We start from the raw sequence: 24,860 nt of genomic DNA, 5'->3' as shown, positions 1-24,860 counted from the left end.
GGGGACTAATAAATCAGCCATAATGATTTAGAGCAGGCTTGATGGGCCGAATGGCCTAATTCTGCTCCTATGCTTTATGGTCTCTGATTTTGGTGCTAATATGTACTGTACAAACTACCTCTGGTGTTCATCATCTGCTCCTTCAAGATGTTCTGCAGCCGTTCCTGGCATGTTTGACCCCAGAACCATGAACTTACAACGTGCTGGAGGAACTCAGTGGGGCACACAGAAACTTTAACTGTGCATTTCCCTCCATAGACGCTGCCCGAACCACTGAGTGTTCCTCCAGCGTCTTTCCTCCAGGTTTCCACATCTGCAGTCTCTCGTGTCTCCCTTACCAAGCTCTTTCTTCTCCCGTCAGCTGCCTATGTGCTTTGATGTTAAATGACGCTTGGTGAGCATGCTATGAAGCTTCTTTGTTCATCTTATCGTGTTAAGGGCACTGTAGGTGTGGAAATTGCAGTGGATTGGCGAAGGGTGGTGTAGGATGTGTGCATGGGTTTGCTGGCTGGATTGTGGTGGATAATTGTAACAAAAGGAGAGATTCCAATGCTTTTCACAACACATGTACGATGGCTAAAATTTGATGATGGGTGAATGATGCCAACTGGTCGTCACAGCATCAGAGCTTGTACAATGTCCCCATGATCAGATGGGTTACCTCTGGGTCCTCCAGCTTCCCCCCACATTCCCAGGAGGAACGTTTAGGCTTAGGGAGTTGTGGGGATGCTACTCTGGCCCTGGAAGGGTGGCGAGGCTTGCAGTGTCCGCACAATCCTGGCTGGTTTGGTTTGTTGCCATTGATGCATTTCACTTTAGGTTTGAACGTACACGTCTGGAAAAAGAAGGCAATCCATCCTTTTCTTTTGCACAGCACTTCCTGCAAACAACAGGGTGACCATTAGTGTGTGCCCAGCTGTGTCAGCTGTGGATGAATGGAAATCGTCCTCTGGCACTGGTATCCTCCCATGGGACAGAGGAGACAGAGCCATGGGATCTTTTACACCAAACAAACAGAGCAATCAGGGCCTCGAGTTTAACATCTCATCCATTGATTGTCACCATCATCAACTAATCATTTATCTTCTTGCCCAAGGAATCTTGCTGTGCATGAAGTTGGCCATGGCTTTCCTTTAAACACCAGAGGCTGTGTATATAAAGTATTTCATCAGCTGCAAAATCAGTGGGCCGTGATATGCTTTATCTGGTAAACAATACGAGTGCATTTGACCCAATCAATTAAAATGGCTCAGGAAGAGTCTATTTGGCCCATCTGTTCATGCTAGCTCCAAGAGGAGACATCCCATCAGTCCCATTCTCCTCTTCTTGTTCCCCTGAACCCTTATTATTCCCCCACAATGTCCACCAACTCCCCCTTGAATACCCCTTCCCTTTTACCCCAGAGGCCAGTTGCAGCAGCCAGTCCCATCTTTGCGATGTGGAGGTGGTGTCGGCAGAAATGCAGACGGTTGTGGGGAGATGAGCAGGCTCACACAAGCAGTGCTGGAAGCCAGACTCGAACCTGGGTCACTGGAACTGTGCGGCAGTCGCACTACCCGCTGCACTCCCTTGCTGTGGCCCTCGCGCATGTGGTGTCTCTTCCCTCACTAACTCAGCTAGTCCTTTTCATTAAGTCACAAGCTGAGTGTAAGATCACAGTCTTGGTCACAAAGCCCGAGCCTGATTTAATTCAGAAGCCGTCAACACATGCACTTTTCCAAAGTCTCCCTGTTGACACCGAGGATACTATGGTCGCTCTGGGAATTGCATGATGTGATCATCATCGATCATATTGGACTGAGATTTGATACTTGTTTCAGCAAGTTCTGGTTTCCATGACGACTACTTTGTCTCCTCTGTGCGACAACCTTGCAAAGCATACTCCTGGCAGCTGCCCTGTTGCATTTTTTCAGGTGTTAAGTGGATACGTTTTCAGCAGATCCAGAGATTCTAGTTTGTCAGCTCTGTAAACACCATTTTGGGCATTTTCACCCTGCCCTTCTCGCTCCCTGAACACTCCCAGTCTCCTCCCATTTTCTCCACCGTCCCAGAATGTACTGGTGGGTTAATCGGAGACTGTAACTTAAGCATTGTTACCCATAAGCGACAAAACAAAAAGAAGGGTTGGGGGGAGCCGTGAATGTGAAAGAAAAGGTTGCAAGGAGACACAGAAATGGGGTGGATTGGAAAATGCACGCACAGCAAACCCCAGGCGTAAACCTATCAGAGATCCTGACCCCAACCCTGGTCCTGACGCTGGCTGCACTCCAGCTTATGAGCCAACCTCAGTCTGTCGGTAAACTTTCACATGTTCCCTACACCTGGTGACCCCCAACGTCTAGCACGGCCGTATATTGACCGTCGATGTATCACCACATGCCAGCACAAGGAAAGCGTCTTGAGGAAAACAGAGGGTCCTGAGGAACATGTGGTGTTTACCAATAGTACATGGCTGACCTCATGACGATCTGTGAATAGCAAGGATTTGGCGGACAGCTGTTCCTTCCGGGCTGGTACAGAAACAACCTGCAAAGAAGTGCTCAGCTGTGGCTTATGAGGGAAATTAAATCCAAGGAGAACAAGTGGGAAATGGCTGAATATGGCAGCACTTCTGAGGGTGGGAACTGTTTACAAGTGAGTAAAGGAGGGCCAAGGTCTTAGAACACAAAATTGTGTTGACCTGTTAACCTACTGTATGATCAATCTAACTCTTTGTTCCCACACAACCCTCTATTTCTCTATCATCCATCTGCCTATCTAAGAGGTTCTTAAATGCCCCTAATGTATCTGCTTCTACCACCATTTCTGGCAGGGAACTCCATGCCCCCAAAATTTTCTGTGTAATAAAAAAAAACTTACCCCTGGCATTCCCTCCCCCCGTACTTTGCTTCCATCACCTTAAAATTATGACCCTTGTATTAGCCATTTCCACCAAGGGAAAAAGTCTCCGGCTGTTCACTCTATCTATGATCTATCAGGTCACCTTTCATCCTCCTTTGCTCCAAAGAGAAAAGCCTGAGGTCATTCAGCCTCTCTTCATAAGACATGCTGTCTAGTGGATGGGAAAATAGACTATGAGAGTAAGCTCACAGAGAGTATAAAAACTGACTGTAAAAGCTTCTGTGAATATGTACGGTTACAGTTATTGGTGGGATTTGATAACGGGGAGCAAAGAGATTTTGGAACAATCATTTATATTGTTTCTGTCTTCACAAAGGAGGATATAGTCAATTCCCAGGAATGTGAGAGGACGCAGAGAAAGGAGCAGTGTAGGTTTTCGCTGGGAAAACGTGTGTGTAGTTGATGGCATTCAACAGTGAAAAATTCCCCAGCCTCTGAAATCTCCATCCAATAAGGAACAGGCCGTGGTAGTAATAGATGGATTGCTGCTCATTTCCAAAGTCGCGTAGACTCTGGATCAGTTCCAATAGATTGAAGAGTAGCTATTGTTACCCCACAACTTAAAAGAGGAGTGAGAGAAAACAGGATGTTATTGACAAGTCAGTCATGGAGAAAGTGAAAGATGCATCAGACTAGAAGGAAAATGGTGACAAGATCAGAGAAAGTCAGCATGGGTTTATGAAAAGGAAATCAAACCCCCATTCTCGACAATTCTACTCCTTTTGTTGTTTTGAGGATGTAACTATCAGAATAGATAGACCCATAGCTGTGGTGTATTAAGACTTGCACGTAAATGATCAGCCTGCAAACTTGAAACACATGGGGTTGAGGCAAAGATAGAGAACTGGCTAGCAGACAGGAAACAGTAAACAGGACATTTTCACGGTGGTCGATAGATTGTCGTGGAGCTTCAGTCGGATTACAAGGTGGTGATGACTGAGATGAAGGAATTAAATGTAATGCTTTATGAGTGGGAGGGTGAGAAGGATGCACAGGGGCACCACTGTGATTTGAATGGCTTGAGGGAATGGGCAGATGCGTGCGAGATTCTCTACTTTGCGATTAAAAATAAGAAGGCAGATTATTATTTGAATGGCAATAGATTGGGAAAGACAGAGGGGAGAAAAGACCAGTCCATGAAGATAAACATGCAGGCCATGAACATATCAATCACCCTTTGTTTAGTGCTGTGGCATGCATGGGCTGTGGATTGTGAGCTGGTGTGTCCAGTGCTGGTGTGCAGATTGTGAGGTGTGAGATGGTGTGTACGGTGGTAGTGTTTCTCTGCCTTTCCGCTGGGACTGCCTCTCTACCTCTTCTCTTGGCCAAAGGCTATGAGTCTGCATGCCTGCAGGCACTGTCCCAAACCTGGGATCGATAGATGGCTGGAAATCTTGTTAGTTTTGTGTGAGCCCAACCTAATGCTCACTATTGAAACCAAGTATGTTACATCTGGTCTCTGAGTGTGCACAGGCACGGTGCTGTTTGAAGCTGTGAATTCTGCTGTGTTACATCAGGAGATGTACACTGTTACATCTGCCTTGCCCCAGAGCTCCTCTCATCTCATATGGATTTGATTTCATCTTATCTCCAATTTTCAATCCATTCATTGTTGCTTCTACATTATTGGACCCATTTTTAAATCTGTCACATATCTCTCCTGTGATTATTTTAAAAAGTTGTTGATAATTAAACCTTGAAATATTTTTTACATGAACAACTGTGTGCAGGTTTATTGCAACATCTCTGTTCAAATTTACGAGGTATGGCTACTGAGAGCCTGTCTACAAAGAGATTGCAAAGGGAGGTTTTGCTTGAACGGGATTCAACATTATGTGGCAGAGAAGCTGGTGTCTGCTATGTGATGATGGTTGAGGAATGCACAGGGTTCATTTCTTGTTTAAAAGAAGTGGTCTTTAGCACTTTTTGAGGCTGTTGATGCAATTTCCTTTTTCAAATACTTTTATTTTGCTCATTCTTTATGCGCTGTATAATATGCTTGCCGTGGTTTGACATAATTTATGTGATTTCTCTTGGCAAGTCACCATTGCCAAGAGATGGTTTTTTTTCACTTGTCTGCTTAGGAAGAATGTTAAAAGTTGTATTTTGGTTCTAACATGAGCTCTGGACTCCAGCCCTGGGCCAGGCTTGAGAGTCTCCCAATCCCTCTGGCTTTGGTAGACGTGCCTACAGCTCTGAAAGTCCCAAGCTCTGGAGTTCTCTTCCTAGATTTCAAGGCCTGTCTGACTTTCTTTTTATTTGGAATTCTTGCTTATACTGTTCTCCTTGACCAAGCCTTAGTCTGCAATTACTGATACTCATCTTTGCATCTGATTTGGGGTCTTTGTATCCTGTTAACTGATGGACCCTTGCCAAGCGGGCCTAGGGTAGCCAGACGGAATGGTGCAGAGAACTATTCTGAACAGCACTGTATGGTTCTACAGGGAGGACATGGTGGCACAAGAGAAGGTGCAGGAGATGAACATGGGTTAGAGAATGGTCATCATTAGGAGAGATTGCTGCCTTCTTTAGAACAAAGGAGTTTAGGAAAAGGTTTATTTGAAGGATATAAGGTTAGGAGCACCTGTGACAGGGTTAAGAGAAAGGGTCTCAATAACCAGAGTACTGCGTTACTGAGTGGATGTATTACAGGGGAGGGGAAGAAGGGACCCAGAAAGGTTGGTGGCAGTGTTTGTTACAAACCAGCTGGGTGAGCACCTGGATATGTTGAATGGCGTCCTTATGTGTTGTGAATTTCCGAGTCCGATCTACAGTGTCCATTTCAGTTCAGTAGGAAGCATAAGAAGTCCAGTCTGCCCATGGCACACAGGAAAGTCACTCAGCCCAGGGGGGTTGCAATGCCCTCTGAGAAGAAACCAATGATCTACAAAGCAGAATGTAAGAAGCTTGTAATTTGTGAATTGTTGCTAACTATGATGCTAATTTAATAGTTTAACTAAATTTAAGAGTTTCTATGATGGATTTGAAGTCATTATTTAGGTCCCAGTCTGCTAGTGTGATATTGAAGGTCAGACACTTCTGTGGTCCAAAGCCAGCTGCCCTGATACTGATGTGAATTGGGTTAGTCTTGACACATCTCTGACCCTCCCGGGTCTTTACTGGAGTTTTGATACTTACCGTAATTGTCAGACTGTGAGTAAGATTTCTGCCTGATCTGAAACCCTGGCTAAATCTGGTAACAAGTTCAAATCCTGGAGTTTCAGGGTTTATCTACTGGCCTTTCCTGTGTCATCCATCCTGTTACCAACCGTCCAGCACTGGGAAGGTTGTTAGCACAGATGTGGTCATGTATCTAACATCTGAAGTGTGACACAAGCCCGTCTCCAGGGTGGAGCGCAGGACATAAGATGCCTTTGCATTTTTGTTACCTTGGGCAGAGGGGGAGTGCTGAGCTTTATTTGCTTGTTAAGCAACCCCTGATTCCCAGTGCCCGCTCTTTAGGAGAGACATTGACCCTTTAAAGAGCTACAGTGCGTATTCTCTGGGCTGCTGCCTGGCACGGTACTTGAAACACTGGAGACGACTTGTCAGCACCCTAGATGCAGGAAACCAGAGATATGGGAGATTGGATGAGGGAGCTGGACACAAAGTGATCTGGTGGGAGCAAGAGAGCAAGAAACCACGGGAATTGGAAATCCAAAGCAAAAGCAGGGCTTCATGTAACGGGGAGAGAGAGAGAGAGAGAGTGTGTGTGTGTGGGTGTTTAGGGAATAAGTGCAATAGGACCATGAGTGTGTGTGTGTGGGGGGGGGGGGTGGGTGAGGGTGGAGGAGCAAGAGGGGTAAGGAATTATGTATGTGTTTTTGTGCATGCAAGTATTTGTGTGTGTGGGGTGGATGGGGGGTAGCTAAATGTTATGAATACTGCAGGTGTAAATGTAACCAAGATTTTGTATGCATGCATGTGTGACCAAGACCACGTGTGTACAGTATGTAGGAGGGTTAGTACTACCAGGACTGTCGATATTGGGAATAAATGCCAATGTAAGTAGATGGGTCGAATGGCCTGTCTTGGTGAAGCAATGACATGGGCTTGCCACTGTTCCATATTTCACCTGCACTTACCATTGTTTCCAGCTCCCACTTCAGATACTGAATTTTCTCCAAATATATTAAAGGACTTCACAGTATCCCCACATGCCAGGGGAAGAAATTCTTCTCAACTTCAGTTGTTCATCGGGTTTTGATCCTTTTATCATTACTCGAGAAGCCTTCAGAACTGGGAGCAGACCCTTTTGGGGTCTGCGCTTAAAGTGCTCAGACAAGCTCTAAAGCCCAGAGGAAGTATTTCCTCCAACCCCTATCCCCCATGCCCAGCTCCAGAGTGTGGTGATGTGTGTGAACCTTTCATCCTTGGGTATGCCAGTTATTCCCCTGTTATTCTTGCATGGTGGGGCCCTGAAACAGGACCATGTGTCATCCACTCAGGCATCCTGACAGTGGATTCTATTATACGGGGTAGCCGAGGTTCTCTCAAATCCTCCGTTTTCCTTCACACGTCAGGACCCTATTAGCATCCCAACACACTCCCCTGCTGAGCATTAAGAGATGTTAATCTGGTTAGTGAACAGGCAGTGTTACTGTGTGATAAATGGTTTCCACCATCGTGTCCTCCACCTAGTTCAGATTTCATTCTGGTCTCTGCATGTCTTCACTTTCACCCTCCTGACCTCACCCCCTCCGCCATCACTTCTCCCATTGCTGCCTTACGTTCATCCGCTTGTGTCTTTGAGCTCTAGAACCCCCTTCCTAACCCCCGTTACTTCTCGCTCTCCTGCTGGAAGCCACCCTGTCAGTCACGCTCTCAACCCCTGCCTCAGACGTGACTTAGTGTAGTTACGTTAGTATGTTCATTCAGTGCACTGGGATGGACTTTCCACATTGAAGGTGCAGAGGTTGTTATTACATTAGCGTTCTAGGGCCACCCCGTGCTTTTCCACGTCCATAATGGATCGCTGTCTGTTGGGGTTTAGCACACTTGTGAAGATATGGTTTCAGCTCTTGACCCTGCTGTTGGATTATCTCCCCTGTTGTTATTCTGCAGCAAACGCAGGACTGTACCCAATCTGTAAGGGCTGTCTCCTTTGTTCGAAGGATAATGGATGCCTTAGCTGCCAGCAGAAGCTGTTCTTTTACCTCCGACGACAGGGAATGCGTCAGTTTGGTGAATGCCTCCACTCCTGCCCCTCGGGGTACTATGGTCTGCGGGCGCCCGAGATGAACAGATGTGCAAGTAGGTCTCACGTTATTGTATTTGCTTTGCTCTGCTTTCACCTGCAGGCAGAACCTCTTTTCACACTAAGCCCAGACAAGGATTTGGTTTCACATTTAAGGAGCAAATCTCCAGAGTGCTCACCAGGCTGGGTAGCAGTGATGAAGAGAGGAGCCTCTCTCGGCTTCATTTGAACATTTGTATTGCAGCTCGAGCCTACATTTACTTTGTAAAGTTTCAGGGATGAGAGGGTCCAGTTGTCCCCTGGCCAGCCCATGGGTAATGGCTCAGACTGAAGCTGTCACAATGTTTATGCTGTGGCTGTCTCTGAAACTGGCTCTCTACTTAACAGTTTATTTCAGTTTGATGGTTTGGGGAATACATCTTGTTTGAATGAGCAGTGCATACCTGCCTCTTGCTCTGATTTACACTGCTGTGTGATGTGGTTTCGAAGCCTACATTTCTCTTGACACGGTTTAAATGTTAGAAACGAGTGCTGAATGTGTTTTCATTTTTTGCCGTCAAAATACTCCTCTGGTTGGTTTACAAACCTCGGAGGCATTCTCCCTATTTTGTGTTTCTCTGACATTTCCTTTAATCATTGCTGGTCTCCCAGGCGGTAACTGGGCTGGGGGTGAGGGTGGGTGGAGGAGTGATGCCCGGCTGGGGGTAGAGGGGTGATGTTGGTGGGAGTGGGAATGGAGATAGAAAGGTGATATTTGGTGGGTTTGGAGGTAGACTGGTGATGGGAGAGGGTGTGGATAACGATAGAAGAGTGATGTTTGATGGGGTTGGGATAGAGGGGTGATGTTGGTGGGATTGGGGATGGAGATAGAAGGGTGGGGTTGGGATAGAGGGGTGATGGAAGGGAGTGGGGATCGAGATAGAAGGGTGAGGATGGGCTAGAAGGGTGATAGTGAGATGGGGGTGGAGATAGCAGGGTGATGTTTGGTGGGGTTGGGGTAGAGGGTGATGGAAGGGAGGGGGGATGGAGATAGAAGGGTGATGTTCAGTGAGGATGGGCTAGAGGGGACCACTGGGACCAGGCATTATATCATGAACTCTGTTGTCCTTATGTTCAATCCGGGTAGCCTCCAACCTGATGGCATGAATATCGATTTCTCCTTCTGGTTTAAAAAAAAATTTCCTCCCCATCCCCACTTCTATTCCCTGCTCCGTGTCTTACCTCTTCACACCTGCCTATCACCTCCCCTGGGTCCCCTCCTCCTTCCCTGTCTCCTATGGTTCACTCTTCTCTCTGATCAGATCCCTTCCTGTTCAGTCTTTTCTCTTTCCTACTCATCTGGCTTCACCTATCACCTTCCCGCTATCCTCCTTCTCCCTCCCCCACCTTTTTACCCTGGCATCTTCCTCCTTTCTTCTCAGTCCTGAAAAAGGGTTGTGGCCTGAAGCATTGACTGTTTATTCACTTCCATAGATACTGCCCGACCTGCAAAGTTCATCCACCATATTGTGTGTGTTGCTCTGTTATCCTGGGTGGTTTCAGTAGAAGTTAGAGGTCAGTGATGGCACTTTTGGTTTACTGGCTCTGACTGAAGATCCGTTCCACATCATTACGAAACCCCTGCCACCAACAATATTGCACCCACGTTCCTGCCAATGGTCGGCAACATGGCGAGTCCACCTTCCCTCTCCAAGCAGAACCTTGATAGAGTGTTCTTATTCACGACTGCTTAAAAGTTGACAAACAGCTTTTATTTCCAAAGCAGGTTAATTTTGGAACAAATTTGGAAGGAAATCCAAGAAGTATTTCTTTGAAAGAGTACTTGGCTGTTTTAAACCCCCAATGAATTTTCTCATTGAGGTCGTGGAGACACCGCCTGTCCCGAGGGTTTGGCCAAGGCCAGCAGATGTGCTCGGGCAGCCGGTGGGGCGAACTAACCCATGAGTGGCACGCAACTTGATTTCTAATTCTTTCCCAGCTCGCGAGAGCGCCAACCTGACAGAGCAGAAATGGGTCATTGGGTTGAAGTGGCTGCATTTATATCCATGGTCCAAAATGCCAATAGCTCGGAAAGAAGCCAGGGAAAGTGACCTGAGCCAGTGCTCACACCTAGCCCTCACCCTGACCCCCTTCCCCCACTTCAATCAGACATGGTCCCCCCAGAACCCCCGATTCTCTGCTTTGGTCTCTCAGTGATAGTGCCTTCCACAGACTTTGTTTCACTTATTCATTACTTCTTTGTAATTCAAGATATTTTCATTCTATCATTTATGCAAATTTATACTATTAGTCATCCTTTTTTATATAATGCAGGTGTCAGTGCCTCTCTTACCATCTCTAAGATTGAGTAGAGAGCATCTGCAGGAAATGCCATCGCTTCAGCCAGGGTGTGTTGTGAAGATGTTGCTGGGCGTTTGTCAGAGAGAAGCTCTCTGATCACTGAGAGAGGCACAGCTGTTTTGCAGCTGGCCTCGAGCTTTATGGGACCGGAGAGGCTGGCTGTCAGGTGCACCTGTGGCGTGCCCATGTTAGTGGTAGGCCATAAATGTCCAGTTCACTGGTGATATCTTCATCCTGAGGAATGAGCTGCTGAGAGACAATCATCTGGAACATGAGTTATCAAACGGAAAGCCCTGAAGACAGAGGCTGTCATCTAATTAGTTGCTGAGTCATAGCCAAAATGTTGCCTGTTTCCTGGAAGCAGATTTTGACCTTTTAACAAGAACACCATCAAAGGGACCAATCACACTATCCTTGATATCGGGATGTCTCAAAGTGGTTGGAAATATGGTCAGTGTTGTAGGGAAGGTAGCACTGTCAACATGTGCATGGTAGGATCCCACAAACAGCAGGATGAAAGTAGGTTAAGCAAGAGTTGGATGTTGGGTAGCAATGACAGAGGACAAACAAGGGCTCAGAGACACAGAGGAGGACACTTCTGAAGGCAAAGCCCTCTTCATTACATGTAAGCTGGGATTACATGTAAAAATTCCTGGAGAGAATTTGAGGGAGAAGAGCTAGTTCTTACTTTGTTTTTTAACAGAATGTAGATGTCCCTGGCAGTAAGTGATAGTCTTGCCCATCTGTAACTGCCCTTGAGAAGCTGCTGAAGAGTGGCCATCTTGAATAACTGCAGTACCCCTTGTGAAGATCTCCCACAGAGCTTTTGGGGATGGAATTCCAGGACTTAGACCCTGTGACTATGAAGGACCAGTGATATATTTCCAAGTTGGGATAGTGTAGGAGATGGAAGGGAAGCCACAGATGGTTCTCCCGTGTTCCTCTTGCTGTTAGAGATCCTGGGTTTCAGCTGTTGGAATAGCCTGGGTAAGGTGACTGAGTGCATCTTGTAGATGGTAACCCTGCACCTACCGGGCATTGATAGTAATAGGAATGAATGTTTGGGGTGGTTGACGAGCCATCAAAGTGAGCTACTTTGTCCTGGGTGTTACTGAACATGCTGAAAGGTGGCGAGGGTGCTCCATCTCATTCTGGGATCACACGTGTTAAGTGTGCAACACATTCACACTCTGATGCCAACAACTGGATCAGTGGACTTCAGGACAAATGGAGTTCAGTGCATGTGAGAAGGAGTTGCAGTGGAGGATGGATGCCACCACCACCATGTCGGAAGCCCTCGTCATTAATAAAACACCCAGCTCGGCTGAGATCGTTTCAGTGAATATTTCAAGGTTTTGGCGTTTCTCTCATTAATATGATTGTGGAGGTCACTATCATAGAGCAGGTACAGACAAATGATGAGTGCAGCGATGAAAGAGAGTGCGTCTGTCAAGCTGGAGATGCTGTAACTCCTGGCACTAGGTACTGTTCTCCAGGGATGGTTGCCTTTCCTCTGATTAACTCCCATCATCCTTCACTGTAAACTCCCTGGTGTCAGTGATCATGGGATTCGCTACAGAGAGAGAGAGAGAGAGAGAGAGAGAGAGCGAGGGGTGTAAAGAAAGGGAATGAGGAGTCCGAGAGGAAGCTGGTATTCAATGGGAACCAGATGCCTGTGTATTTCAGGCCTTTGCCAATGCCCCTGCGGATCCTCACTGTATGCCCCTGCGGAACAGAAGGAGGAGTTACACGTCAGCTGAACGGCAAGATGGAGTGACACGGACCAGTGAGTGCTCTTGAGCTGATGCTATGGACACACACAAGTGGAGGTGATGGAGCCCGAGGAACTGATTCACTGCTAACAGGCCGTGAGGATAGATAGACAGAGATGATCATAGTCGTACAGCACAGAAACTGACCCTGTGGTTCTATTACCTGCATTCTGCCCCTATCCTTCTAAACCTTTCCAATCCATATACGTGTAATGAGCCTTTTGAGTGTTGTTAATGTACCTGCCTCAACCACTTTGTCTGGCAGCTCATTCCATATATGCACCACCCTCCAAAAAAGTTGCCTCTCAGGTTCCTACTAAATCTCTCCCCTCTCTCATCTTAAACATATGCCCTTGAGTTCTTGATTCCCCAACCCTGGGAGAAAGACTGTGCACATTGATCCATGGTGATTTTAAGCAATTTCATAAGATCATCTTCACTTCGATGAATGAAGTTCTAGCCTGCTCAACCATTCTCCCTAAATGAGTCCCTCGAGTCCTGGCGACTTCCTCATAAACCGTCGCTGCATCTTTCCAGCTTAAACACCCAGCAGCTGGGTGACCAAAACTGAACAAGAGGGCACGGCACTGAACGTGGGCTGGACAGATGAGATGCAGGAAAGATCCTCCTGGTTCTGAACACTTCTTGAAGGTGGAGGAGTTGAGAATCAAACTGGGAGATGAGGTTGGCTATTTGGGTTTCCAATGAGGAGAAAGTTCATCATCCTGAGAGCGATGAGCTTGTAGTCACAGAAGGCAGTATTGCAATATCTGCAATATTGCTTCTTGAGATGAAGAGTTCAAGGGGTGTGGGGAGAAAGGAGCAACAGACTAGTGAATTTGGACAGCTTCGATCATGTTGAAGATGGTGTAGATTCACACTGATGAATGGCCTACTGTTGCCCCCTATTTCATTGCTTCTATATTTCTCTACAGCATCTGCGCTCACTTAAATAGAACTATCTGATGCTGATGAGGGCAGCTCTGTCACCATACTGAGTTTGGGTCTTGGGAAAGTGTTTGATTTATGTCCTGACCACTCACCCATCATCCTGTGCACCCTTGCTGTCTGGTGTTTAATCTTCCATCCCTACACCACCCCCTCCCCCATGGTCTCATTCTTCTATCTCTGCGATACCTGACATCATCTAATACTAGCCTCTCGATCTTCCCCTGACTTTAATCACATCTGTGCCCAGAGCTCTGGATTTCTTTCCCTGTACCCCTCCACATTTCTCTCTTCTCTTGAGATGCTCCTTGAGCCTGCCTTCTGCCCGTGCTTTTAGTTACCTGCACCACTACCTCCCAAAATGAATCGGTTTGGTGGGATAACTACATCTCAGAATGATTTACAATATTAAATGAACAGGCAAATTGGGGCTACTATTTTAATCAAATAAAGCCCATCCTCTTGTACTTTCTTATTGAAATGCTGTGGTGCCAAAAATTGTAGCCTTGACTAGGAGTGTATTTAATATGATGTAGCAGCATGGCTGCAAGTACTGTATTAAATGGGTCAGTTATAATGAAAGTTGTATGGGAAACAATTTACTACAGCTGCTTTCCATTTCAGTACCTGGTGATACCTTCTCTCTCACTCTCCCTCTCTCTCCCCCCTCCCCCCCTCCTCCCCCTCCTCCTCCCTCCCCTCCCTCCCCCTCTTTCCCTCCCCCTCCCCCTCCCCTCCTCCTCCCTCCCCCCTCCCCTCCTCCTCCCTCCCCCTCTTTCCCTCCCCCTCTTCCCCCCTCTCCCCCTCTTCCCCCCTCTCCCCCTCTTCCCCCCTCTCCCCCTCTTCCCCCCTCTCCCCCTCTTCCCCCCTCTCCCCCTCCCCTCTCCCCCTCTTTCCCTCCCCCTCCCCCTCCTCCTCCCTCCCCCTCCCCCTCCTCCTCCCTCCCCCTCCCCCTCCTCCTCCCTCCCCCTCTTTCCCTCCCCCCTCCCCCTCCTCCCTCCCCCCTCCCCCTCCTCCTCCCTCCCCCTCTTTCCCTCCCCCTCTTTCCCTCCCCCTCTTTCCCTCCCCCTCTTTCCCTCCCCCTCTTTCCCTCCCCCTCTTTCCCTCCCCCCCTTTCCCTCCCCCCCTTTCCCTCCCCCCCTTTCCCTCCCCCTCTTTCCCTCCCCCTCTTTCCCTCCCCCTCTTTCCCTCCCCCTCTTTCCCTCCCCCTCTTTCCCTCCCCCTCTTCCCCCCTCTCCCCCTCTTCCCCCCTCTCCCCCTCTTCCCCCCTCTCCCCCTCTTCCCCCCTCTCCCCCTCTTCCCCCCTCTCCCCCTCTTCCCCCCTCTCCCCCTCTTCCCCCCCTCTCCCCCTCTTCCCCCCTCTCCCCCTCTTCCCCCCTCTCCCCCTCCCCTCTTCCCCTCCCCTCTTCCCCCCTCTCCCCCTCCCCTCTCCCCCTCTTCTCCCCCCTTCCCCCCCCTCTCCCCCTCTCTCCCCCTCTCTCCCCATCCATCTATCTCTGTCTCAAACACATTCTTTTTCTTGCAAGAAAGCTTATGTGATTGCATTGTTCCAGTTTGGTTAGCAGACTTACACCCACTTCCCTTCTAACAGTAGTTTTGTTTTAATTTCCCTCCTAGGATGTAAAATAGATAATTGTGACACATGTTTCAGCAAAGACTTTTGTACAAAGTGCAAAGCTGGTTCATACTTACACAAGGGGCGTTGCTTTGAAGAATGCCCTGAAGCATATGTACCATTGCAAGAGCACATGGAATGTGTGGGTAAGTGATCTCATATAACAGCCCTTAAAGAGGGAATAGCGTATGTTTCCAGCAAGTGGTTCTGTTTAACGTTTATTAACACCTTGTGGATGGTCTAATAAATTGAGTTGTGTTGTCTTGCAATTGGTTACACCCAGGAATTGCTTGTTTTCCAACTAGGAAATTAGTGCATACAGTGACCATGACAATTTTGGGATTTGCAGTTTGTGTTAAGACATCAGCAATATTGTCAGTATGTATCCATGGAATTTGCAAAATAGTTAAATCAGCCAGAATGGACATCTGTAACAAATAATGTCATAATGATTCGAGCTACTAAATAGATCAGATCAGAAATATACAGTCTGCAATCTTGAAAGCTCCACATTCCCCGCCACCCACAGCTTCATTGGGGGGAGAGGGAGTTCTTATTCTCATTGCCCTCTGTGTCGAGAAGCGTTTCCTGATATTGTCCCAAACAGCTCCACTTCACAGACAAACAAGAAACTGTCCCCTCTGTCTCATCTTTAGATTCTCTTCATCACTTTTTGGAAAACTTTATTAACATTTGCTTTGTGGAAAGTTTTGATACTTAATATCTTCTGGAATAATAATAGCTCCAAATTCAGAGGTTAAAAAAAAGTTAAGAGGCATTTACCATCTTTGCCCCAGTGCAGGGAATCCAAACCTAGAGAGCATAGGCTTAAGGTGAGACTGAAAAGCTTTAAAGGGCACCTGAGGGGCAAATTTTTGAAACAGAGAGTGGTGGGCATATGGAATGAACTATGAGAGGAAGTGGCAGAGGGAGGTACATTTGGATAGGTATGTGGAGGAATTTGGACCATGTGGAACCAGATCAGTTTGGTAATTTGGTTGGCATAGAAGGGTCTGTTTAACTCTATGACTACATTGTACAAGATGCAGGGGTCTTGCAGAAGGTTTAGTTGCTTCGCTTTTACACCTGGAATGCCTCTGCGGGTGGGTGGGGGGCATCTTCAGCGGTGTATGTCCAGCTAAGGTTCAACCAGTTCTTACACTCGCTCACATCTGGTCTTCAGCCTAACGTGCGTGTTTCTTGTCTTCAGAGGGTTGTGAGGTTGGACCGTGGAGCAGCTGGGAAACTTGTATAAAGAATGATAAAACATGCGGCTACAAGTGGGGGCTGGAAACCAGGAGACGGCAGATCGTGAAGAAGCCAGCGAGGGACACGATTCCCTGTCCAACCATCGCAGAATCCAGGAGATGTAAAATGGAAAAGCGGCACTGTCCAGGAGGTAAGGGAGTCGTTGAATCGTCTTTCATCTGAACTGTTGACTGTTGCTTTATTCCAGTATGGTATCTGCCCTCCAGAATTTCTGACTTTATTTCAGATTTGCTGCTCTGCAGGTTTTTGATGTTCACTGAGTGCTCCCCACTATTGTGTTGCTCTTTCAGTTTTGTATGGCGGCTGGGAGCCGATCTTGATATTCAGTGGATACAGGAGATGTATCTGAGTGCAGACCATGTTCAGCTGTGAGCACTTTCCCCGGGCTGCCACATACCCTGAACTGTACTTGAGTCCTGGTGGAGCTCCACCTTTCTCCAAGGACAAGCAACTCACTGACCGTCCACGCCCGAGCTGTGTCTGGTGGACGGTGCCGTGTGTGGACTGTCCACGCCCGAGCTGTGTCTGGTGGACGGTGCCGTGTGTGGACTGTCCATGCCCGAGCTGTGTCTGGTGGACGGTGCTGAATGTAGACTATGCAGCAGTGGTGGTTTGCAGTTTTTATTTCACTGCCTCCTTTCACTATTCCTTCTGCTTTCTCTTTCTTTCCCACTTTCTGCCTTCTGCTCTCTCCAGTCTCTGGTTGTTGTATCTCCTCTTTTCTCTCTCTCCTTTCTCTCACCTTCACTCCATCCTTCTCCTTTCTCCTGCTCCCTCTCCCTATTTCTTTTTCCTCTCACTCTCTATGTCTCCCTGACCCCTTCCTGTTCCTTCTCTCCTCCTTTCTCTCTCTTTCCCACTTCCTCCTGTCTTTAACACTCCCATCTCTTTCTGCTCAGTTGTTGGTGTGTATCGTCAGTTGTTACTCATTCTCTGCAAGCATATGTGAAAGCCGGAAGCAATGATACAGTAGTTCTGTAAATCCCAACACAGTGGTGCAGTCAGCCTTGGTATCTCTGCCCTGGCTGATGGCCACTTTGTCAGTTAACTGCTCAGTTTTGGGCATTGGTAAAGTTTTGGTTTTTCTACAGGAAATCTGTAACATCAAACCTGGGCATGGCTGTAAGATCATCAAGGGTATTATCTGGGGAGATTTTAGTTTCCCTGAGAGCAGGCATACTTGACCAGGGAGAATAGAATTTAAATCTGGTGACAATACAAGGCTGAAGTGATGAAACATCAGATTGGCCTTGGTATTGTTGAACAGTGTGATCTGTTCCCAATCTGGACTCTGGACATCACTAGGTCTTGGCACCTTAACCATCCCTGATTGGCTGTGGTGGGAGGTGGTGAAATTTGGGTGGAGTGTTGAACCAGTAGAATGAGCTGTTAAACCTGGCAGCTCTCTGACTTTGTTCCCATTTGCCCCATGTCCTTGTTCCTCTTTAATTCCCTGTTTGTTTTCCAGTATCATATTCAGCGTTATAGCTGGTGAGCAGTGAGGGTATTGTGCTTGGTCATTGTATACACACACACACTGTGTGTTCCTCTCCAATTTCACTGGGTTAACTTTCCCATTACTACATTTCAGATTATTTTTGCTGGAATTCGCAGTTGATCCCCTTGTATCGACCTTGGCCCTTCTCCTACTCACAACCCCAGGGCAGCACAGGGGACCTGGAGAGTGAGTTTTGGGCCCAGGGATTGGCTGAATTTTGTGTCAGTGGCCCATGGTACCACACCACCCTGATTGTGTGGCCATTAGTTCCCTATGACAAGCTCACAGACACACTCTGGCGTGTCTGTACCTGGGTTGAACCATGGTCAGTCTGCTGTATACACCAGGCAGTGAGCTCCCAGGGTAATGACTGACCATGGGCCACCTCCTGATGTACAATAATCATGGGTCACCCAGCTCAGTGACAGTACAGGCACTACACCCTGACTGTGCAGTACACCTTATAACCATCAGACAGCTCCCTACACTCTCTCCCAACTGCCTGTCACAGAGTGATTGTACAGGGTATCCATGGGGGCATTATAGTGCCTGCAGGGATTGTTTCATAGTGAGCCGTTTACAACGTATTGCATTGTCTATGGCAAAAGGATTTTGAATTAAAAGAGTCTTAAATTGATATAAAACAGTTTTAAACATTACCGCACACTTTAAATTAACATGCAATTAGAGATGTGCGAGTATTTGAGTTATGTTTAAAAGAGATGCTATTACGAAATGTGTCTGATTGACGGCTCAAGTCAGAGATGCTGCCTGACCTGCTGAGTATTTCCAGCATTTTGTGTGTGTTGCTCGAAATTTAGAGAAACCGCAGAATTTCTTTGACTGTCATCTGACAGCTACCACACTGCCATTAACTGAGCCCGAGGATGTCTCCTGCAGTATCCTTCCCCGCCATCACCCCCCCCCCCCACCCCAACAGGCTTGTACCGAGCCCTCAGATGGTTTAGACACTTGGTGGCTCGCAGGTCCAAACTATCTCAGCCTTTTGCTTTCCCACTGACCGCCTCTGCGAGCTCGGTGCGGGAGGCGCCCCGCTCTCGTGGTTGAGTGCGGCTTGGGAACTTCACACGGGAGCGGAGATCCGCAGCTACCGGCCGTTTGCTATCCTCGGTGATGGCCACGAAGCATTTCCCACTAACCTCCCTTCAAGCGGCTGGACGAACATAAGACCCGTTAATTCAATTACGAACTGTACCAAGTGCAGCATTTATGGATGTGGGGAATTAAGACGAGAGAAAGGAGTAGTGCGGCAGAAGAACCGGCCAGCTCTCAGTATGTTTCAAATTACACAACTCTGGCCCCTAGGAGGTGTGAAACGTCTGGAAAGGAAACTAGTTTGTGTTTTCTAGTCTTTGGTGCTGGATGGAAAATTAATTCTCTTTTTGAGAACTCAAGAGCAGCAGTCCAAGTTTTATTGCTCAACGTTAAATGGTTCCCCTGTATTTATGAGCTGTGGGTGTTGGAGGGCGGCAGCTGGCTGAATTAGGATGTCAGTGGGAAAGGTTTTTGTTTTGAGATTTTATCTGCCGAGGAACGCTGTGGAGATGATTCTGGAATGTTTGGTGGACGATCGTGCTCAGTATTGTGTAATCTAAAGAGAGAGAGAGAGAGATGCAGTTTAGTTTTTATCTGTCATAAGTACACCAAAATGTTGTTTGCGCCAAATCATAGCAGCAAAGATTCTCCGGGGGGTGGGGGGGGTAGGGGTCGGCCTACAAGTGTGGCCATGCTCCCGGCGCCTACCCATGCTCACAATTTACTAACCAACCGTGCATCCACCCACACGGTCAGTTCTTCAAAGGGAGGACGTACAAACCCCTTACAGGCAGCCTCGGGATTCAAACCTCGACCAGTGATTGCTGGCGATATAAAGCACTGGTGCCCAGTCGCCCCAAATGTAGTGACCAAATTCACTGGATCGTTTACTTCGGGAGGAGGATTTCGACTCAATGTGACCTGACTGTAGCAGATTGCCACTGCCGTCGGCTTGATGTGACAGCACCAGGAACTAGGTTGTAACTCAAAGTTCACCACGCCAGGCACATTACTAATAAAACCTCTCCTGACTTTTTATGTAGTGTTTAATGCATTCAGAAGGCTTTGGCCATTCAATAAAATTAGGAGCTAAGGATCCAAGTTCTCTGTACAATCACCTTAACCTGCACCCTCTCTCCTTATTAGCACTAACTCTTACATGTTGACTGTACTAATCCAAAAATATTCTGTCGCCATGTTGGGGAGGGTGATCATCGGAGAGCAAGTCATGGTTGTGAGGGAGCACTGAGGGGTGGGCTGAGAAGTTCATATATCCTCAGGGAGGGATTGGGTGCTGCTAAAAGAGGTAGCAGGTATCTGGAATGGGCTGTCAACTGATAGAGAAGACAGACTTGTCCTGCTTCGTATGTGTAAACCCCCGGCCTCTGATAGATTGCTGAGGGAAGGAGGGAAATTGCAGAGGCTCTCAAAGTTCAAGGTAAATTTATTATCAAAGTAAGTAGAAGTCACCCTGAGATAGATTTTCTTGCGGGCATCCACAGTAGAACAACAGATACGATAGGATCAATGAAAATCTACACCCAAAGACTGACAGATAACCAATGTGGAAAAAAAGACAAACTGTGCGAAAAAAAATTACAAGCAGTCGTCATAATAGATAAGTCTGACTGTAAACCAACTATAGATTCAGAGCAGGAAAACTGTAAATGTTTAACCCTCAGCGGTGGGGCAAAAAGTATGCACAGAAATAGCAGTTACTTGGAGAGGTGTGAAACAATTAGAGAGAGCCTGCATGGAATTGTTGAAGGTTAACTGTGTCCAAATCGCCTGCTGGAGTAAGTTACAGAGAGGGTGGTGAGGCTACATGGTTAGTGTGCTACATATAGATGCCCAGAAGGCATTTAAAAAGGTGCCTCATTACTGGCTTGCCATCAAGATCAGAAACCAGGGAGTAAAAGGTGATGGAGCAGCACAGAGAGCAGGTAGAAAATTAGCCCAGAACATGGACTGGTAGCGTGAGGCATTTTCAGACTGTAGGGGAGTGGACAGAGGAATGCCTCAGGGATCGCTGCTTTTCTTAATAAATATTAACACTTCCACCTTGGGCGTCCAGGGCACGATTCCCAAATCTGTAGGTGATTCTACCTGGCTGCGTAGTGTACTGTGAGGAGCACAAAAATAGACCAGGTTGGCGGGAAGGGGGAGAGGTGACATGTTATGGTTTGGTAAGAAGGACGTGGAGAGCCTTGAACAAAATCCCCACAAGATAAAGAGCTGGTAAGTTAAAACTGAGGGTCACAGAAACTACTTCTGGTTGAGGGCTGTGAATCTCTAGAATTGTCTGCCCTGGCAGATGGGAAGTTGGATCGTTACGAGTGTGTAAAGTGGAGGTGGATACGTGTCTCACAGGGGGGACAGAAGACAAATTGAGGCCAGCATGATCATATTGAATGGTGGGAAAGCTTGAGCAGCCACTTGTGCCCTTGTTAGGCACAGGGAACTGAAGGGTGTGTCTGAATGGCAGGGCAGGTTGGAAAAGCAGTTCAAAGTAATTTATTATCAAAGTTTGTATCGTATACATAACCTTCAGATTCGTCTCCTTCCGGGCAGCCACAAAACATAGAAACCCGAGAGAACCCATAAAAAAAAAAGTCGAACACCCAATGTGCAAAAACAATTTGCACATTTGTGCAAACAATAAAAAGTAAGCAAATAATATTCAGAATTAAAGTTCATGAAACTGGGTTGGCAGCCAGTCATCACTGCAGCTGGCCCAGGAGTTTGTTCGCTGCAGGCCACAGCCTCCGTTCAATGCAGAGATGAGTGAACCTCACCGAGCAGCAAGCTGACCACCAGTCCATCCTTCGCCTCCAGCCCCAACACCCGGATGTCCCTGATCCGGCCTGACGCTTAAGTCGACCAAACATGGATGGGCAGATTCAGTCTGCGTTTGAGGGAGCCACATAAATATATGGAAGGAAAGCATTTGAAGGCTTCTGGGGAGAGGGTAGGTGTTCTTACATAGAGGGTCAATGAGCTGAATGGCTGGAATGGATTGATAAAAGATTCCATGGCCTGGAAAGCAAGCAGACATTTCTGTAGCTGCAGATGTGGTACCAGGGTGGTACGAAATGGACGGAGAAGGGAACAATCAGAATCTTCTGAAGCTGGGGAAAGAGTTTAAGCAGGACACTGAAGGTGCTAATTTCATATTATCTTTGGGCTCCCTACCATTGGAAAACAAAACTATGAGTATGGTGCAGGTGAATGTGGGGCTGGGGAGGTAGTGGAGGAGAGAGTGCTTTGGATTCCTAGGGACTGGGTCTGGACAGAGCTGGGACCAATGTCCTCACAGGAAGGTTCACTAGAGCTGTGGAGTGGTGTAACGCAACTGGGCACCGGGTGGTGGTATTGGAAAGCAGAAAGAAGGGGTAAAGCAGACACAGAGAGAGAGAGAGAGAGAGAGAGAGAGAGAGAGAGAGAGAGAAAAGCAGAACTAAAGAAGAAATGGATAGTTTTCCGAGAGGACTGGACTGACAGTCAGTATGGCATGGTCTAAGATGGGTTAACAGTGCATTCCCGTAACCACAGGAAGTTCGCAAAGGCCGGACTAAAAAAGGCAGAGGGATGTGTTCTAAATACCTCAAATGGATGACCTGATCATTGCCCATTTGTTCGTGGAAGCTTGCTGCACCATTTTGGAGTGAATAGACAGGTGGTTTGGACCATCCCAAGATGCTGAAGGGTATTGTACTCTCTGCTACTGAATTCAGTTAATTTGCTTTCTAGCTAACCTGTTGCACCTGCAAACCACTACTCTGCCATTCATGCACAAGCACTCCAAAGCCCTTCTTGCATAATGGCACAGTGCCGTCTTTCACCATTTAAACAATAATCTGATCGTTTTCCAAAATGAATGACTTGCTTTTACCAACATTGCATTCCATCTGCCGGACCCTTGCCCACGACTTAACCTAACCATATCTGCCTGTAGACTCTCTGCAAACTGCACAGTTTGCTTTTCCACTAAATTTAATGTCATCAGCAAACTTACAAATGTTAAACATGTCCCTCTTTTCCAAATCATTAATGTCTGCCGTGAACAGTTGCAGACCCAGCACTGAACCCTGTGGTACTCTGCTCACCACTGATTTCCAACTAGATAAGTACCCATTTATCCAAACTCTCTGCCTTCTATTGGCTAACCAGTCCTCTTTCCGTGCCAATACATTGTCCCAAATTCATATATCTTTATCTCATGGCACCTTATTAAATGCCTTCTAGTAATTCAAATATACAGCATGCACCTTTTCCTCTCTATCCACTGCACATTATATACTCAAAGAACTCCAGAAGTTTGTCAAACAGGATCTGCTCCCCTGAATCTGTGCTGTGTCTGCCTGATGGAATCAATTATATCCAAATCTTTAGCAATATCTTCCTTAATGATAGCTTTGAACATTTTCCTGACTATAGACCAACTAATAGTTACCTGCCTTCTGCATAAATCCATTTTTGAATAATGACATAATATTTGCTGTTTACTAGTCTATCAGGCCATGCCCAGAGTCCAGAGAATTTTGGAAATTTATTACAAGCACTTCTATTTCTTTCAGTAACCTGGGACACACTCCATCAGAACCGGGGGCTTATCTATCTTTAGGCCCATTAGTTTACTCAGGACTACCTCTTAAGTGATAGCAATTGTATCGAGGTCCTCATGTGCTGTTGTATCCATAACATCTCTCTGAGGCACGTTAGATATGTACTCCATTATGAAGCTGACACAAAATAGTTGTTCAAAGCTTTGACTATTTCTGCATCACCCAATATTAATTCCTCTTTCTCATTATGCATCCACTTTCGCTAAACTTTTCAGCTTTATGTAATTATAGAAAGTTTCACTGTTTTTATATTCTGTGCTAGTTTACTGTCATAATCTATCTTCCCTTTATTGCTTGTTTACGATAAAGATGGAATTGAGTTCCCACCTGTTCTTAGTGACTTTGTACGCATGAGTACTGACGAAGAGTCTTGGCCCAAAATGTCGACTATTTGCTCTTTTCCATAGATGCTGCCTGGCCTGCTGGGTTCCTCCAGCATTTTGTGTGTGTTGCTTGGATTTCCAGCTTATGAAGATTTTCTCTTGTTTGTATGCATGAGTTTCTAGTTTGATGCTTGCCTTTATTTCTTTGGTTTTTTGAAGGGCGGCTCTCCTGATCCATAATGATTTTGCTTTTAACTGGAATATACGTTAGTTGAGCAATATGAAAAATCTCTGAAAGTTTTCAACTGCTCTGCCATATAACCTCATCCCTCATCTGTTTGTAGTCTCCCTTGTTCAGGTATAATGCACTGATTTTAGATCAGTCCTCCACTTGTGTGAGAAATTCATTCACACTGTGATCACTCTTCCCAAAATACAACATCATTAATATTCATATCTGCACTCTATGAAGTCCCCCTCAAGTCTGCCTCAACCAACTTGATTCACCCAATTTATATGCAAGTCAACATCCCCCATGTCAACTGCCATTCCATTCTTCCATGCATTGGATATTTCTTGGTGTATTGCCTGTGTCTCTGTAATGTTGTTATTAGGTGGCCTATATTCAACTCCTATCCCCTCCAATCTGGATTTCCCTCCAGATTGATTCAACATTCTGCACCTTAGATCTTATATCGTCTCTCACTGTTGCCCCCGATCTCATCAAGAATTAAAAGCATGGCCCCACTTCCCTTACATTCTTGCCCATCATTCCCTATTACCTGATACCCTGGATATTTACTTCCTAGTCATCCCCATCCTGCAACCACTTTTCTGTAAAGGCCACTAAATCAAAGTTCCAAGTAAACTTATTATCCAAGTACACGTATATCACCACATACAACCCTGAGCTTTGCTTCCTTGTGTCAGTAAATTCAAGAACATAATGCAGCCAATGAAAGACCTCACTCAACAAGGCGAACAAACAACCAATGTGCAAAAGACAACAAAATATGCAAATATAAAAGAGAAATAATAATACTAAGTAAGTAATAACATGAACATGAGATGAAGATCCTTGAAAGTGAGTCCATAGGTTGTGGGAACAGTTCAGTGATGGGGCGAGTGAAGTTGAATGAAGTTATCCCCATTGGATCAAGAGCCTGATAGTTGAGGGGTAATAACTGTTCCTGAACCTGGTGGTGTGAGTCCTGAGGCTCCTGTACCTTCTTCCTGATGGCAGCAGCGAGAAGAGAGCAGGACCTGGGCGGTGGGGGTCCCTATAATGGATTCTGCTTTCCTGCGACAGTGCTAGT

The 24,860-nt window shown here is 46.7% G+C and overlaps 1 protein-coding gene across 1 annotated transcript in view; it reads left to right on the top strand.

Moving 5' to 3' along the window:
- Window positions 1–24,860, top strand: part of rspo2 (R-spondin 2) — an 89,620-nt gene that overhangs the window by 39,177 nt on the left and 25,583 nt on the right. The window contains exons 2-4 of the mRNA XM_073055280.1: window positions 7,966–8,154; window positions 14,776–14,919; window positions 15,984–16,172. Coding sequence (XP_072911381.1) covers window positions 7,966–8,154; window positions 14,776–14,919; window positions 15,984–16,172 — 522 coding nt within the window. The remainder of the gene's footprint in view (window positions 1–7,965; window positions 8,155–14,775; window positions 14,920–15,983; window positions 16,173–24,860) is intronic.

Source organism: Hemitrygon akajei, chromosome 1 (genome assembly GCF_048418815.1).
Source record: "Hemitrygon akajei chromosome 1, sHemAka1.3, whole genome shotgun sequence".
Lineage (NCBI taxonomy): Eukaryota > Metazoa > Chordata > Chondrichthyes > Myliobatiformes > Dasyatidae > Hemitrygon > Hemitrygon akajei.
This window is presented reverse-complemented; position numbering and strand designations above follow the sequence as displayed.